General features: G+C 40.4%; 1 protein-coding gene across 7 annotated transcripts; it reads right to left on the bottom strand.

Moving 5' to 3' along the window:
* Positions 1-926: 926 nt before the first annotated feature.
* Positions 927-14,991, bottom strand: LOC112887911 (probable serine/threonine-protein kinase SIS8). 7 transcript variants are annotated; one of them, XM_025954209.1, is made up of 18 exons: positions 14,772-14,991; positions 13,504-13,569; positions 12,166-12,468; positions 11,868-12,071; positions 11,368-11,559; positions 10,911-11,149; positions 10,118-10,213; positions 9,739-9,831; positions 8,719-8,807; positions 7,136-7,217; positions 6,550-6,646; positions 3,102-3,396; positions 2,760-2,883; positions 2,658-2,677; positions 2,345-2,501; positions 1,946-2,234; positions 1,778-1,850; positions 927-1,184 (listed from the first exon to the last, which is right to left on the bottom strand). In XM_025954209.1, exons 3-18 carry the CDS (start codon positions 12,406-12,408, stop codon positions 1,102-1,104), a joined length of 2,376 nt encoding a protein of 791 aa, XP_025809994.1. In that variant the 5' UTR covers positions 12,409-12,468; positions 13,504-13,569; positions 14,772-14,991; the 3' UTR covers positions 927-1,101. The 7 variants fall into 7 exon arrangements, with proteins under 7 accessions (XP_025809994.1, XP_025809987.1, XP_025810011.1 ...); XM_025954202.1 differs by lacking the exon at positions 13,504-13,569; XM_025954226.1 differs by lacking the exon at positions 13,504-13,569 and having other exon boundaries at positions 9,739-9,783.
* Positions 14,992-16,037: the final 1,046 nt, after the last annotated feature.

Genomic DNA, 16,037 nt, shown 5'->3' with positions numbered 1-16,037 from the left:
TTTTAGTATGTGCATATGTATGCAACAATTAATTAGTACCATGGTTAATAAATAGGGATAAACAAAGTTATTTTATCTCCTTATTAATCTGTTTTAGAATTTTTTCAATGACTTGTTTTGGAGATGGAAGAGAGTAATAATATGGTGTGCAGCTGTTGGCTGGCCAGCATCAAACCGCAAGTGCGAGGGGGTCAGGGGGCAGGGGGGTAGGGAGCAGGGAGTTAGGGTTTGTGAAGGTTTGTTGGGCTGGGCCAAAACATGTAATGGGCTGAATTTCGGACGCCCGATGGGCATCCACGGGTCTCATTTAAAACCCGAATCCACGTCCGAAATTAAACAGGTCGGGTTCGAGCAGACCCATGGATGTAAAACAGCACCCATACCCATCCCCATCGGGTCCGAAACCCGACGGGCACCCGAACCTGTGGACCCAGTTGCCATCCCTAGATCGATGTTTACACTGCAGGAAGCGAACCAGACTTCCGTTTGACTTGTGTTTGACTGAAGAGATCGGCACTGGATAGAAGCCTGGATGGAGGCCGTTTTTGGCAAATAACAGAACTCATGGTTTCATATTATGATTTTTTGTAAAAAAAAATAGGTGTGCCCCAGGCGGTGTATCAGAGTGGCTGACATGTTGGCTGCCCAGGGGGGCAAATGTCAAATGTATTCTGGGCCAGCTACCAGACTATATCTGACTTGGTTTCCAGCGACATGCTTGGAATTAGTGGTTAATGGAACTCAACATTCAGTGTCAAATTAAAAGAATTGTTAGCGAGTTAGCCTCGGCCAGAAGAAAAAATAAATTCACATTCAGATTTCTCTGAAAATAGCGTTTAGTCATTACGAGGGGTTGACACTAGATAAAACAGAAGAAAGCACAAAACTCGAACAAGTAATTTTTCCAGGAAAAAAACTTGAATTTCAAGGCATCATATGCGGTATTAAAGAGGTAATGAAAAGTTTGTTTATTATAGTATATGTTGCTAATTTACATCCTCAATGATATCAAAATGATGTAAAACGGGAAATGAAAATTCATGTATAAGCCGGACCAATTTGGTGCCCCCTAAAACCGCTATACAGACTAGAGGCAAAATCTCAGCATAGGGTATACTCGCAATCAAGAAGGCGGGTCAGGATCTCCTGGCAGCTTGGACGCCTCTCCGGCTCTGCCCAGCAATCTGTAAAAACAAGGATGTAGCATGTTGTTTTAAGTAGGTCAACATTAGGTGCTTGCAATGGTGACATAAATTTCTTCATTTCAAAGCGAGATTGCTGACTAATACTCCCTCAGTTCGTAAATGTATGATATTTTGGACACCAACGTAGTCTCGAGTGCACACATCTGGCCACCACTTTTTGTATGAAAATTATTTTGAAAATTACTATATTACGAAAGCACTCTTCAAAACAAATCCATGGTCAAAGTTGAAAGGTGTTGACTGCACACATTCTAGGACATCATACATTGACAAAGGGAGGTAGTACCGTTTCTGCCTAGCTGCCTAGGTAAATGACTTGTGCTTTTTTTTCCAGAGTCAAAAGTATTCAACAATATCCATCAGTTTCCTCTAATCTTTTCATGAAATAGATTAGCATCATCTTATAGGTAAGCTTGAAAATTGCAACATGCATGCCCACTATAATCTATTACGAAGTAATTCACAAACTACTTGGAATCTGGGCAAACCACAATTGAAATACCAAATATCAAAATGATGCAGGATTGTACCAACCAACTACCCTTTCATAGAAGAAGGAACACAAACCATACCCGCAATCAAGCTTCCAAGAGGTCCTTCTGGTATTTCCAGTCTCGCCCCATCATTCGCAACAGAATAAACAATCTAACATGTAGATAGGAGATAGCAAATTCTATGTGAGTTGGTTTCATTTAGTGACAACTAATAAAAAAAGAGCCGTTGAAAAGTATGGTGGCTACCTGAACAGGTGGTATTCCTTCCCAAGGTCTACTCAGAGTGCAAAGCTCCCACATGATAACCCCAAAGCTGAAGATATCGCATTTTTCTGTGAATGGTTCATTGAGAATGAGCTCGGGAGCCATCCACTCTGGGGTCCCCGCAGATGAGTTATCATTCATTGCAGAATCTGACATTATTTGAGAGAGCCCAAAATCACATATCTTGACTGTCCAGTATTTGTTAACAAGGCAATTTGCACTCTTGAGATCACGGTGAACAATCTTCAGCCGGTGCATGCACATGAGGCCCCTTGTACAACACGATAATAAGAACATAAAGGGATATAGAATGGATTGAACCATCTGAAAAACTACAGGCACTGAACAGTCCAGAAAACTAATGGCATTGAGCATGCTCACCTACAGATATCACAGAGCATCTTTAACCTCCTCTTCCAATGGAGCTTCATTTTGTGTGTTTTTGAATGAATCAAACTGTACAAAGAACCCAATTCCATGTACTCAGTGACTAGGGATAAGTGAGGAGGCTTCATACATGCACCAAGGAAGAGTATGACTGCAGTGCAAAGCAACATATTTAGCATACTCTTCAGAACACATGATAAGTTCTTTTCTTTATGAAATAGGAAACAGCATCCTGAAGAGGCTGATATAAAAATTAACAAATTGAATTTTAAACAAAACTAATGTAAGTTCAATGTGGAGGTAGTACCATTGGGATGTCGAAGTCGGCTGAAACAAAACGAGAAAATAATAAGAGGACAGTCTTTTAGACATTCATAACAAAAGTAATGGACAAAGATATAGGCAAAACCTAAGTATTGAGATCTCGTTGCAGAAATCTTTCATATTCTCTGTTGTCAAATCTTGCTCCAGGAATACTTTTATAGCTACATCTGTTCCATTCCAGAGGCCACGAAAGACTTCTCCAAAGAACCCTGAATAAAAATTTTGATGAGCTACAACCTTAGAATCAGATGCCACATAAAAGGAAACACAGCATCTATTACTTCAGATTCATTGATTTTTCTCGATACTTCAACAAGTTGGTAATAAAGGACATAGCTTCTGATGATGCAACTGCCTCTAACAGACTTCAGATGATGCAATGCTTCCAAAATATATCAAATATTAGACAACAGGGAAGATTACTTGCCTACTCCCACACGAATGCCAACAGTAATCTCTGAAAACTCAATGCGCCATTCCTCATATGGCAATAAAGGCTTGTTCAGAAATGGTGAAGACTGCAACACCTTATTCCAGGTTGACATCAGATCAGCTTCTGTGAAGTCAGATGGGCCCCTAAGGTCAGAGGCAAGGATACTTGACCTATGGGGTGATGAAGGTAATGACACTGCTTTCTGACTACTAATGTGTCTTCTCAAACCCTCCAGTGCGCTTGGTCGTCTTGTAGATACTTCATCGTCATGAGAGTCACAAGCAGGTTCCTATATAAAGCATGAATCGTAAAAATAATTAAACCACAAAACTAAGTAACTCAGACCTTCCAATCAATCTTTGGGTTTACTGAATAAAGAAGCACAGAACATTCTAGCATAAGTAGTAGATCAAGAAAAGTTTACTGAATCAAAATAAGACATGCCAATAAACTAGATCAAGAAAAGTTCGCAATATCAGATAGCACTCAACTATTTGGCATCGGCGCATTGCTGTCTATGTACTGATGCTGTACAGTAATTAGCAGCACAAGTATGGAACTGCACAGGTAGTCAGGTACATGAACGTTTAAAAATATTTCATGTTATCTGAACTATTCAGCGCAGGCAGACCAAAGATGGACATTGGTAAGGTATGCAGGCATAACTATGGCTACCTGCAGAACCTAGTGTACCATATTTGTAAGTAATAGGCACCGTTTTGGATAATTGCATGGTCTCCAGGATGTAACATTAGGCACCAATGTCTACTGCAACATACATATGGAAGAAACAATTACAATATAATGAACTTGAAATAACACAAAAGAATGCAGCAAAACCAGTTCTTTACTTTTATAACACTAATGTTCTGAAGATATGCAAAATTAATTTGACAAGTTCCTAGTGTACTAAAAGGGGAACTTGAATACGGCATTATGAAACATGAGAACACATTAAAAGTTGCTCCGGAATTTTGAAAAATACCATTCCGAAAATAATCGTAGTTAAAAAAATGCTATGCAAGACAAAATTTTAAGAATATTTACTTTTTCATAAGCATCTTTCATAGCTTTCCATTTCGCAATGACATATTAGAATACTTGTTTTGTCACAGTTCATATGTTTATAGCTGGTTTTCAACGTGCATACATGCACCTCTCTAAAAGGAAAGATAACAGTAAATCCCTTACCGCTGCAATTTCACCAAAATTAGTGGGGTTGGCAGCCATTTGCCAAAACAGGACCCTAGGCAATAAGGGAGAGGTGGACACACTGGGTTGGGTTGCTGGCTTACAACGAAGGCAAGATGTGGCGATGGAAGCACAAATCTAGCAGCAGCGATGGATACAAGGGGCGGATCAGGTTCCGCGTCGGTAGTGGCAGTGAGGGAGAGGAGCAAGGGTGGAGGGGTTGGCCAGATCTGGCATCGGTGACAGTGGAAAACAGCCAAATTCAGAGTCCGCAGAGGTGGCGATGGGGAGGGAAAGTAGGGGGTGACAAGGGGCAACAATCACCGTGGCGAGGGATGGTAACTACACATGCAGAGGCAAGTGGCTTAGGGTCTTACATTGGTTGCTTCAGGGATTGCCTCACGTGTCCCTTTCTCTCTTCTCCTCTGGGAATCTCCTCACTCTCCTTCCTCTTTTGTATACAAGGCCCAAGGCCCACCTAGGCAGTCCCAAGACAATAAGCGCCACCTAACACCTTTTATAAGAGTAGAACTCCTATGAAATTTAGGTTATACTTTGGAATGGAATCTTCTTTAGGAGTTTAAATGAGCAAGTTCTGTGCTAAAGGTTGCAATGGAGGGTCTCAAGGTTGTAGGAGTGCACAATGGGAGGACGAAGCTTGTAACTTTGTCTCCACAGAGCAGTGATGGAATAAGGTCTGCACCTAGGGGAAGGGAGAGAAGGAACAGGCACCGGAGATAACTTTTGCTTGCATTAATGGGCACCACCTCACCTTATATGGCTTATTCCAGTCCAACAAACCAACAGAAACAATCTAGCATATCAAACTGATCTTATCTAGCACAAATTGATTCTTAAGCAAATATTAAGCATTCTCATCCTCTTAGCATAATCAGTTTGTGCCATGCTACCCTGCTTGTGGCGCCTAGCATAAGTGCAGCACCATAAAACATGTTACTATTTGGAATCAACAAAGTATATAGCATGGGTCCCTGCCCTTATATTACAAACAAAAAATTGGAATTAAACATGTATATGCTACCCTACAAATATGAACCTAAGAATCTAAGTTCAAAGACTGTCATACAACCTGCACCTAGGTACGCTAAACTGAAGAGGATGGGTCTACCTATTGGAACTGTAAAGTGGATTACTCCCTTGTAGCCCCTTTGACAAGCATAACAGGTGTTAGATACTATATCCATAGGCATCTTATTGGCTTTTAGTTAGCATGCTAGCATTAGTGTCAGCTGTAACATACATACGTGTTTGCTGTAGGTGTGAAAAGCAACAAAACTAGGTATTCTTATAAATCAACACTTGCTGAAATGAAAGCTAGAATTTTGCTAGTATCCACTTATCCAATGGTGTCAACCTCAAGTGGGTACATAATCAGGATGTGAATTACAATTAAGGATCTAAGCCCTGTAGGCTACAAGAGAATGGTGGTGGTTACAAGTTATAACAAGAAAGGAAACCTAAGCAGATAGTACTCTTTGCAGAGAAATAATAACAACCAAAATCATGATGAATTTGAAAACATAAACTACAATGCCATGAAAAATAGGAAACTATTCTCATTTCACATGGAGAAAGAAGTCTTTTACACCATCTAATTCAGGCTTCTTTCTGAACAGGAACAAAATGTGAATAAAGCATCTGACAGTGCAGCATTAACTTCCACTTGATGCCTACTCCCTCCGTCACAAAATATAAGTCATTCTAGGAATTCTATGACAGATTAACAAGAAGGTAAAATGACCTTGTTTGCCCCTATTTATTACCCATATTTGGCACTAATTGATTCTTGCATGCACATGCACTTTCTAAATAGAGTAAAATGACTTGTTTTGTTTTCCAGGACAAATTTTGAATCCTAGAATGACTTTTTTTGGGGATGGAGGGAGTAAATCTAGATACATGAACATGTAAAGGGTTTTATACTAATAATCAAACACCGCAACCAACATAACCAATAGATCAAGCCCCAAAGTGTAGGGTAAGATAGCTCAAGAATAATATAGACAGCTGAGAGTATCAATGCCTAAAATCTAATATTACCTCCGCTCCTCAGCAATCAGTTTCCTTCCTGACCAACATATATTTCTCACAGTGGCATGATCACGTTGTGAAGTGTGAAAATTGTAAAATAACAATGGTGTAGAAGTATTGAGGAAAATGAAACCAAACAAGCCAATGGAGAGACATAAACATGCTCCAGGATAGTAATATACTAGAGATAGTAACATACATGTTTCTGTGAATCATTTGAGGATCCAAGACTACCATCATTCTGCACCCTTGAAAGGCGATTCTGTCTCATGCTTTCACTTATTGCTCGAACTGCCCTGCAAACAAGCAAAACATACTTCTATGTCAGCCAGGACAGGTAATGTCCCGCAAAGAAGAGTGAAACAAAAAATTATTCCCAACTTGCCTGTGGCCAATTAGCAAAAGCAATTCGATGCATGTGTCAGTTCTGTGATTAAAGGAAAAGCTAAACGGGCCAAAAGTGAAAAGACCAAAACAAAATATTGAACTTTTCATCAAGGCCCCTAGAAAAGAAACATAATATGTGGGTCGATGCAGAAATGCAAGGTGTTATACAACTGGAATTTTGTATTAAAATAAAAGCAAACCAAAGCATATAATTCCCCAAAATTTATGAACCATGTTTCTTAGATAGCACAAGCACTAGAAAAGACTAAAACGTCTTCATAGACATAAGTTACTGTAATAATAAAATTAAAAACGCTGCATTTTCACGGGAGTTAGAAGCAGGCCACATTTTGGGACAAATCTGGTACTTCAGAGAGTTAAAAATCATCTTTACCAACCTCACAATATCATCACTGATTTCAGGGGTGATACTTATACTTCGTCTCCGTGCTTTACATGCATTTGATGTTGATGCGCCATCTGACCTATGATCAAGCAAGAAATGTTTATTAGGGCAAAAGAAAGCGGTATAGTTGACTAAAGATATTGACTACACTAGTGTTTAAGGCCTCTATAGCCAAGGGTAACCTAGGTACAAAAGATATGCACATATAAGTTCTATTTCTACTGCTATAAATATTTTGTTGCTGTTCTTTTGTCTTTTCTGCCTCCTCATCCCTCACAAAACAGCATGTAACTACAGGATCCTATGCTAGGGAGTGATAACACAACTATGCACATACATCTAACAGGTAAAAGGTTAAAAGCACGGTTCTCAAATTGAGAATCCAAAGCCGACAAGAACAATATGGTTTTGCCAGTTGTATATGCTGGTAAACATACTATCATCACAAATGAATTGTGCTGCAAGATTGATCTGGTTTTGGCTCTTGTATCTGCAATTCATATCATTGTTAACATGTATTGTTCCAACTGTACTGCTCCTCTCTTCTTGCCCCTACTTATTCTTTGTTCTTCCCATCTCTTGGCCCTCAAAACCTCCCCCCCCCCCCCAACTCCTTCCTCATCTGCGGCAGCATGTGTGCAACTGTGCACGTCTTCTTGTCACTCTAAACAGGCATGGGGAATTTGCACACTCTCAAGGAGCATCACTTCCCACGCAGGAAAAAAAAAAGGAAAAGGAAAAAAAAGCCAGTGCCACCCAATCAACCAAGTTCTTGACTTACTGAAAAATCAAATTCTTCAATGGTTACAAGGTACAAAAGAATTGATTCGAGAAGCTGCTGGTGCACTCAATGATGCAGGTGACATTGTTCTGTCGAGAGATGAGAGAAGGCCCAGCTTTGCTAGTACCAGGCATTCATCTCAAACCAGGCACGCTGCAGGTTGTGTCAAGGGACGTGAATGATAAGATTAAAAATGATAGAAGAGACAGCGGGTTCAGTTTTGAGGTTGCAAAATTTGATGCTCATGTTGAAGCCAGGAATTTCATAGATTTGCTCAACTTCAAGTTCTACTCCACTATAGGTCTTTTCCATGGATGGAGAGTATATTTGGAGAAGAGAAGAATAGCCGTGATGAATAAGATGAGTATTGGTGTTATGAAGAAAGAGAACGGACCATTTTTTTTAAAAAAAAAGAAAGCTACGGACACATGGAGCCTGCAGCCCTGTGATTTAGGTGTGCCAACAAGGATTGGACTCAATAGCCACATGACATAGGTCAAAATCAGGTTGGTTTGACGAATTGGGGATTGATTGCATTTGTTTCGACATTTCAATTACACAAATTATATGGTATTGGAGTTTTGTGTGTCAATAAAACCAAACCAAACTCGACATTTTTTTCATGTTTCTGTCCATGATTTCTTTTACATCATATGGTAAAACGTGAGGCATCACAAATGCAGCATTAGATGCTTTGTTTGGGCACTAAAACAATGAGGATCACTGGATCAGAATTCAGAATTTGCATCTTCTGGTTGCTTCAGACTGAAAAGAAATACACAAGAGAGACTTACTGAGGTACCTTGACACAGCTACACTGGTACCCTGTTGTCTATCACCCAGCATTGAACGGCCACGAACTCTGAACAATGGATGCTCTGGACTACAGGAGCAAAGAAAGGCATTTGAGGAATAAGCAATCTTATATGTGAAGGACCCAATGTTCTAGGTTCGAATGTGTATACAAGCATGAGAAGAAATATCATATATGATGTAGTAGAAAAGAGAGATAAAATAACTAGCAGGATAAACCGTCCAAAAACACCCTCAATTTGCCTATCTTAAAAAAAAAGGAACCAAAAGAAACATGGATGCAAAGGAGGACTGAAATTACATTTATCATATCTCAATAGTTAAGAGCTATGAAAAATTATATAGTTTATGTCAAACCAACATGCCACTGGTAATAGAAGTGTTTGTTCTTGGAATTTCAAACTCTAAGAGATATTCAGTAGCAAATTTATATATATTACCCTATCTAGTTGAACTAGAACCATTATTGAATGCATGCAATCAACCTCATTAAAACTAGACCTACATCTTTATAATTACCATTGGATCAGTTATATGAAAATCTGATTTGCGTCCAAAAATACTTTCATTTCAATTTATTGTATTTATAACTACAGTAAAAATTATTTTTAAGTACAGTTTGATGGGTGGTGACAAATATGCTAGCATAATTTTCATGCGGCCAATTTAATGTATGCCAAAAATGAGTATGCACACATGGGTGGTGCCAAGAAACAGATCACACATGTGGTTGCACTAGTGAGTTTTTCCATAAGTCCTTTGTATTTTAAAAATTTTCCACGGAATTTTTTGGTAGGCTTATGGACCTAGGCCCACTGATGGAGCCCCAGCTGCCCTAGGCTTAGATCCGCCATTGTGTGGGTATTCAGGGATAGGTAGTATGAGTTATGGCAGCCCAGCAGAAAAAGAACTGAAGGCAAACTAAATATAAAAACATAATCTTCAGCTTTTTGTCCATCCAATGACAATTACTAATAAAATAAACGAAATCGAATGAGCACCTTGAACTTGCGGTTCGTTGATGTTCATCCGCAACTTTCTTCCGGCTGCGACCACAGAAGGCATTGGCAACATTCGGGTCACTATGTGATGAACTGGAAAAGCGCGAGGAAAAAATTCTGATGAGTAATTTTGCAGCTAAGTGGACAATGAGAAAATCAGTACACATTAGGAGTGCGAATTGGTGCTCCTAAGAGTTATCACCAACCCTCTTTAGTTCAACTAATAGAACTAGTTTTCCTGCACATTTTGGAAAAGAAATTCTATTAGCTGAACTAAAGACGGCGGTGGTGACCCTTAGGGGCACCAATTCGCACCCCTGGTAAACATGAAAAAAAAAAGAAATGAAATTCGCTTAACAAGTTTGATTATATGGCTTACCACCTCATTTTACCCTCCATAGAATTTGTTGATTTGAGCATGATGTTTCTTAGAGAGGTCGCTTTAAAGGATCTGTTGCTGTCATCTTGCTCTTGCCTGAAACAGAGACACAGGGAATTTCCGGAGGGAATGCTTATAGTGCTCATTATAGATCAATAAACCATAGCATGGAAATGTTTGATTTAAAGTTATTAACTGTTCCTAAATATCAAGTTGCCAACCAAAATATTGTTCTAAGCTTCAAACAGCGTTTGAAACCCAAAACACCTCAAAAGCAGAAGTACAAAAGTAAAATAATGGTGCTTTGAATAAGACAAGTTAAGCATCACAGAAGTTCTCAACATTTCATCTTAAGATTTTGAAAAGTAAACTGGAGTAAAATTTTACCAAACAAACAAGGCTCAAAAAGTGAAAAAAAAAACATCGGCTAAAATGTTAAAAGTTCAACAAAAACATTTTGAAGCAGTCAATGCTCTAGCTTCTATTCCTATAAATCAAAAAGTTAAGTATTGTACCCACTGTAGTAAACCTATCAGTTCCGAATACCCGCACTGTGAATGTGTAGCATTCCACCAGCTTGGGTTCAACATCAAATTAGCAGATGCTGAGTTGGGAAGTATATGACCCGCTTACCCTGATTTGAAATTCCATACACATTGGTTCAAAACTAAATAGCATATAAAACTACATGCAGTTTGCGCACTGACCCTGATTTGATACATTAATGCTAGATCAAAGGAATACAAACAGCGCTACTAACAAATTTTACTAAAATGGAAATGCGCAGGTATACCGTTGAGCACATAGGGGACTATTTGGTTCAAGAGGAGAATCACAGGAATCATAGTCAACTGAATCACTCTCTCCAGCCGCAGATATATGGGATGTGATGAGAGCCTTGGATGAAAATGGAACTAATTGTCCTGGAAAACGCGTCAGGTCAACTAGAAACTCCGAAGATTTCATCGTGACCACAACAGACATATGTTTGGATGAATCATCATAACCATGAGGTTCTTCATTTGGAATGCCCTGACAAGTAAAATAACATATTTATGTAGGGTTAAGGACTTCCATTAGAAGAGATTACTACTTTTCAAATTCAGGCATTTTTTATAAAGAGATTCAGGCATTTGGAATGCTGACAAAGTGCAAAGTCAAATGACATATTGATGTAGGATTAAGGGGTTCCATTAGAAGAGATGATTACTATTTCAATTCAGACATACTAATGGAAGGTAAAAACATACCACCAGCAGTTTAGAGTCTATACCAACAGAGTCAGCAAGAACTTTAAATAATATAGCTCTGGGCCTGCAAGATCCATGTCTTATCTGTCCCAGCAATTGAACTCCCCTGTTTTCTAAGAAATAAGAAAGTTCTTCAGAGGAAGTTCTTGCAGGACTGAGATGCAGGTTTGGTCGCTTGTAGAAGTCAGAAACCTGTAATTATCATTAAAATTTAAAGTTAATGAAAGAGAAGTAAATACGTAATAATTAATAGGGCATTCATATAGGCTGGAAGAATAAATAATCACTCAATGGTTTGGAACGAATCATTCATATTTCAAGCACCAAGTACAAGCCACCAAACGCATAAACAAAACTAATAGAATGGAACAGTTCCAGCAAGGAAAATTTTATGCAAACCATTTCAAGGCAATCGACCACAGGAATCTTGCAGCACTTTGGAGGAAGAAAAACTGCCATAATCATCCTACATTATGTAAAGAATCTCATAGAGAACTTACCAAACCTGCAACCTTTTTTATCATGGCAGCAGGGTTTGAAGTCAATCCTTTTACCAGCGCTGTGCATAGCTGCTTTAAAGCAGATATCTTTTTATCTCTTTCTATGTCCACAAGGATAATTTCTGCCTTAAATCCTTCTATTCCAAGAGAATAAAGGTCATCTGGAGAAGGTATGGCGTCAAAACGCTCCTTGAGCCTCTTTTCCTGCAAAGTTCAGAGTGAACAGATGAACTAAACTGTCAAAATAAGTTACTCATAATCTTTTTACAAGCTAATGTCATAGAAAGACTTCCCATACCGGAATAATGGAATAAAAACCATTGGGTATTGGACCTGATAGAGATCCAGTAGACCACAATGTCTGAGCAGCCTGCAATGAATGACCAGCTTCCCTAGAATCAAGGGAAGAATATGCAGAATCCAAAATTTTTTCCTGTTTAGTCAGGGAAAGGGACTGGAACTTGTGATCCAAATGGGAGTGCCAATTTGGATCTGAAGGTTGTGTCTGGGATCTCCCTTCATCCTCTGGCAGATCATCCATCTCCAAAATATGTTGAAATATAGAATCATTTTGCTTCAATTATCATCCTTCAAGGCCACCCTATGTTTAAACAGCAAACAAATAAAACATAATATCTTGACAACTCAAAATTGAGATTGCGAGATTTATTTTACAAGACAGGTGGTGAGGCCTCGAATTCACTACAGAAAACAAATGCTTTACAAAGTTCCAGAACAACATTCGAAAGAAAAAGGACATGCTAGAAGGGGAGTACAGGATCATATTAACATGTCCATATAGACTGCATGTTACTGTTTACCATGTGCAAAAAATAATCTAAACATACGGTGTACAACTCAACCAACTTGAGAACAGGGTTTGAGCAAATACTTCACAATTGTAGCATTCTGATTTATGTTAGAAGGCCGATTCAAAAGTTCAAATATATGAATTGTGAGTTGTCGAATACATATTCAAGTGCTAAATCACAGCGTGGATTGCCATTTCATTTCATGTTACACATTCCTGTACTGAACAAATGGAACTAGGCAGAATTTGACCACCATGCAGATAATCCAATTGCTTCAGCATGCTCCAAACATGATGAATATATGTTGCTAGCTAATAGGTCATAGACAGCATGGTTATCGTGGAATATTGATTTCCTTGTTAAGATTTTACAAATGCTACGCAGCCACTAATAAGAATTATCGTGGGAACCAATTTAACACCAACTATCAAAGCACCGACATCCTTATTTGCTCTAAAATTGACTCCTAACAGAGCATCTATGCTTTGCCACATCACCACAACTACAGTTTCACCAGCTCAAACTTCAACAAATTTTAAACATCGGGTTCTGAATATAGTTAATAGATGTTTGTTAGACATCACTCGAGTGAAATGGTGGAAGGTTGCTAGTCCATATACATCCTCTCACGAAACAACATGCTTTCACCAAAACATGTACTTTATGGCACCATCCGAAAGAAATTATTTCCAACCGCTGCAAAGCAGGGGCAATATGCTAGTATTAATCTATTCTTGTTGATACAATTACCAAAGAATCAATATTTGCATTATCATGTAAACAAGTACTACATGCCACACTTATTTTCAAACTTCAAAACTTACCAATATTCTCTTAAGCTGGTTTCCACGAGTGTTTTCCACATCGAACAGCGGATACATTCTTTACGTCTATCACAATTAATGTAAAAGCTATGTCAATAGAAACTGCTTTTCATGGTACTGACTACTGAAAGCTTATTGCATTTGTTTATTCAGTACAATACGAACACCAGATACATTGGTGCTCCTCTAAATTTTCTTGACACATAGAAGCAGAACTAGAAACATGCTCTGCAAAGGTTCAGGCTTCACACATATGTTGATTGTACAGATATATTTAGAGAGAACAGTTACTTCGCCAAAATCTGCCGACTAAACAGTTAGGAATTCACAAGCCATAGACTCGTGGCATCCAAGTAACAGGGAATACAGTATGCACGCTAGATACCAACATTTCAGCACTTTGTGTTCTCACTCAAATCAAACCTCAAATACGATAATGTACTATTGTTGGCTACTTCAGAATTTGACATGCTGACCAATTAACTGTAACATTGTATCTACAGCTCAAGTAAATTTCAAAGATTCCAGTGTAGCTTCCACCAGAGATTCTAAAGCCAATCACTATCAAGGAGCACAACTAACTTAGGTCCACAGGAGAGAGAAAGGGCAGTGGTGATGTTACAGCAAAGGTAACCAGGTGTGAATGTGTGATCACATCAACCCAGCCCCATGTTTGAATAACATGTACACCCATCCAGAATTTGGAGAACTATATGTAACCACTGAGATTCCGAGCCAGTTATCACTATAACTACCATTTAAACAGACACAATGCTAAAAAAACAAAGTGTAGCATGCAATGGAGGCAAGCACTGGTCACCGGCCAATCTGTAATGGAACAGTTAAACAGGCGAACTTTGCTACACACTAAACTCAGCAGCAGCCAACGAGGCCAAACTGCCAATCCCGCAACCTAAACCCCCTAATCCTATCAGAACACCAGCTCCGAAACTTGACCAACGACAACGAGGGTCGGTGCCCTCTCACGCGTCAGCAACGTGGGTTCACCTCCCCCGCAACCATCCAACGCAGCCACCCTCACTCCACCGAATGACGTAGGCACGCAAAGTCAAACCCTCGCGGCGTTGACCAACGAGGCGAACCCCAGCATTGCCCGCTACCACCATTTACCCCGCTCCCCACGTCACCCCGGAACCAAAACCGATTGCGCCGCCGAATCCCGCACCCGCCGCGGAGCGCGCCCGCCCATCGATCGAGCGCGAGCGACGACCGCATTCGGAGGGAAGAGAGAGGATGGAGGGACAGACCTGTGGCGCGGGCGGCGGAGGCTCGCCGCGGGATCCCCTCCCGGGTGCACGGCCGCGTGGAGCGAGACCGGTCCGGCGCTGCGGGTTACGGGGGTCGCCTGGGCGCGTCGCGGGCGAGGCGGGCGCGCGGGTGGTGGTGGCGGTGGGAGCGAGGCGAGGCGACGAGGCGTGCGACTGAGCCGGAGGAGGAGGGAGGGCGGAGAAGGGGATCTCGTGATGTGATTAATTAGCGCAGGTGGGGGACAGTGGGCTGCGCTGCTTGCTTTTAATCGTGGTTAGGGATTGGTTCACGAGGCGCGCGAGATGCGAGAGAGCGACTTGGATTGGAACGGGCGAATGGCGGAGGAGCCGGACACCCAAGGAGAGGCTGCCTGTGGGGACCAGTCAGCTAAATGGGCCTACGGCGTGCGGGTTTCGAGCTCGGCGGTTATGGGCCAGAGAGTTGCCTGGAGGACACTGGGCCAACATGCAAACTCACTGCGGGCATAATTCTGAACCCAGTAGAACATGGGCCTAGAGCCCTGCCAAACAGCCCAGCTCCATGTCGTTTCTGTGAGAGCAACCGATGAGCGCCCTCCTACCCTCCTAGTGAAAAAATGTTGAGCAGTCAAACCGCGACTTGGAAACCGAACTGCCAACACTTGCAAAATACAATGAGTTTGTTGCCTGTTATATTATATTAATGTACTTAGAAATACTAAAAAAATGATATTATCACTACTATAGAATGGTTGATCACAGCCGGCTACTACTTCCAATCCACTACTTAAAAAAAATGATTTTAGAGGTGGGTAAAAGCGTACTTTTAGAACCGGTACGGTACCGATTCCTACTTCTCGCAGCTAGAAATGCTATTTTTAGAAATGTATAATGCGTCCGCCCCTAAAATCATTTTCTAGGGGCAGGTCACGGCGTGATCCGACCCTAAAAATCAATTTCCAGAAAATAAAAAAATAAAAATAGCAAAATGAAAAAAAAAGAAAAATATTACAGCCAACCAGCCACCACCACAAACCCCTTACTATCAAGGTACAATTTTTTTAATAAAATATGCACACTTGCATCACCCCGGATTCGAACCGCATACCTCAAGCCTCGCACGTACCTTCCTCTCCACCATACTACACAGTCACTCTATAGGGGATTTTATTCTTTTATAATAACTCTAAAATTGATTTGTAGGGGCGGGTGAGCCATCAACCGCCCCTAGAAATCGTTTCTAGGGGCGGGTTATGCCATCACCCGTCCCTAAAAATATTTTTTCTA

The sequence above is a fragment of the Panicum hallii genome, chromosome 1 (genome assembly GCF_002211085.1).
Source record: "Panicum hallii strain FIL2 chromosome 1, PHallii_v3.1, whole genome shotgun sequence".
Classification (NCBI taxonomy): Eukaryota; Viridiplantae; Streptophyta; class Magnoliopsida; order Poales; family Poaceae; genus Panicum; species Panicum hallii.
This window is presented reverse-complemented; position numbering and strand designations above follow the sequence as displayed.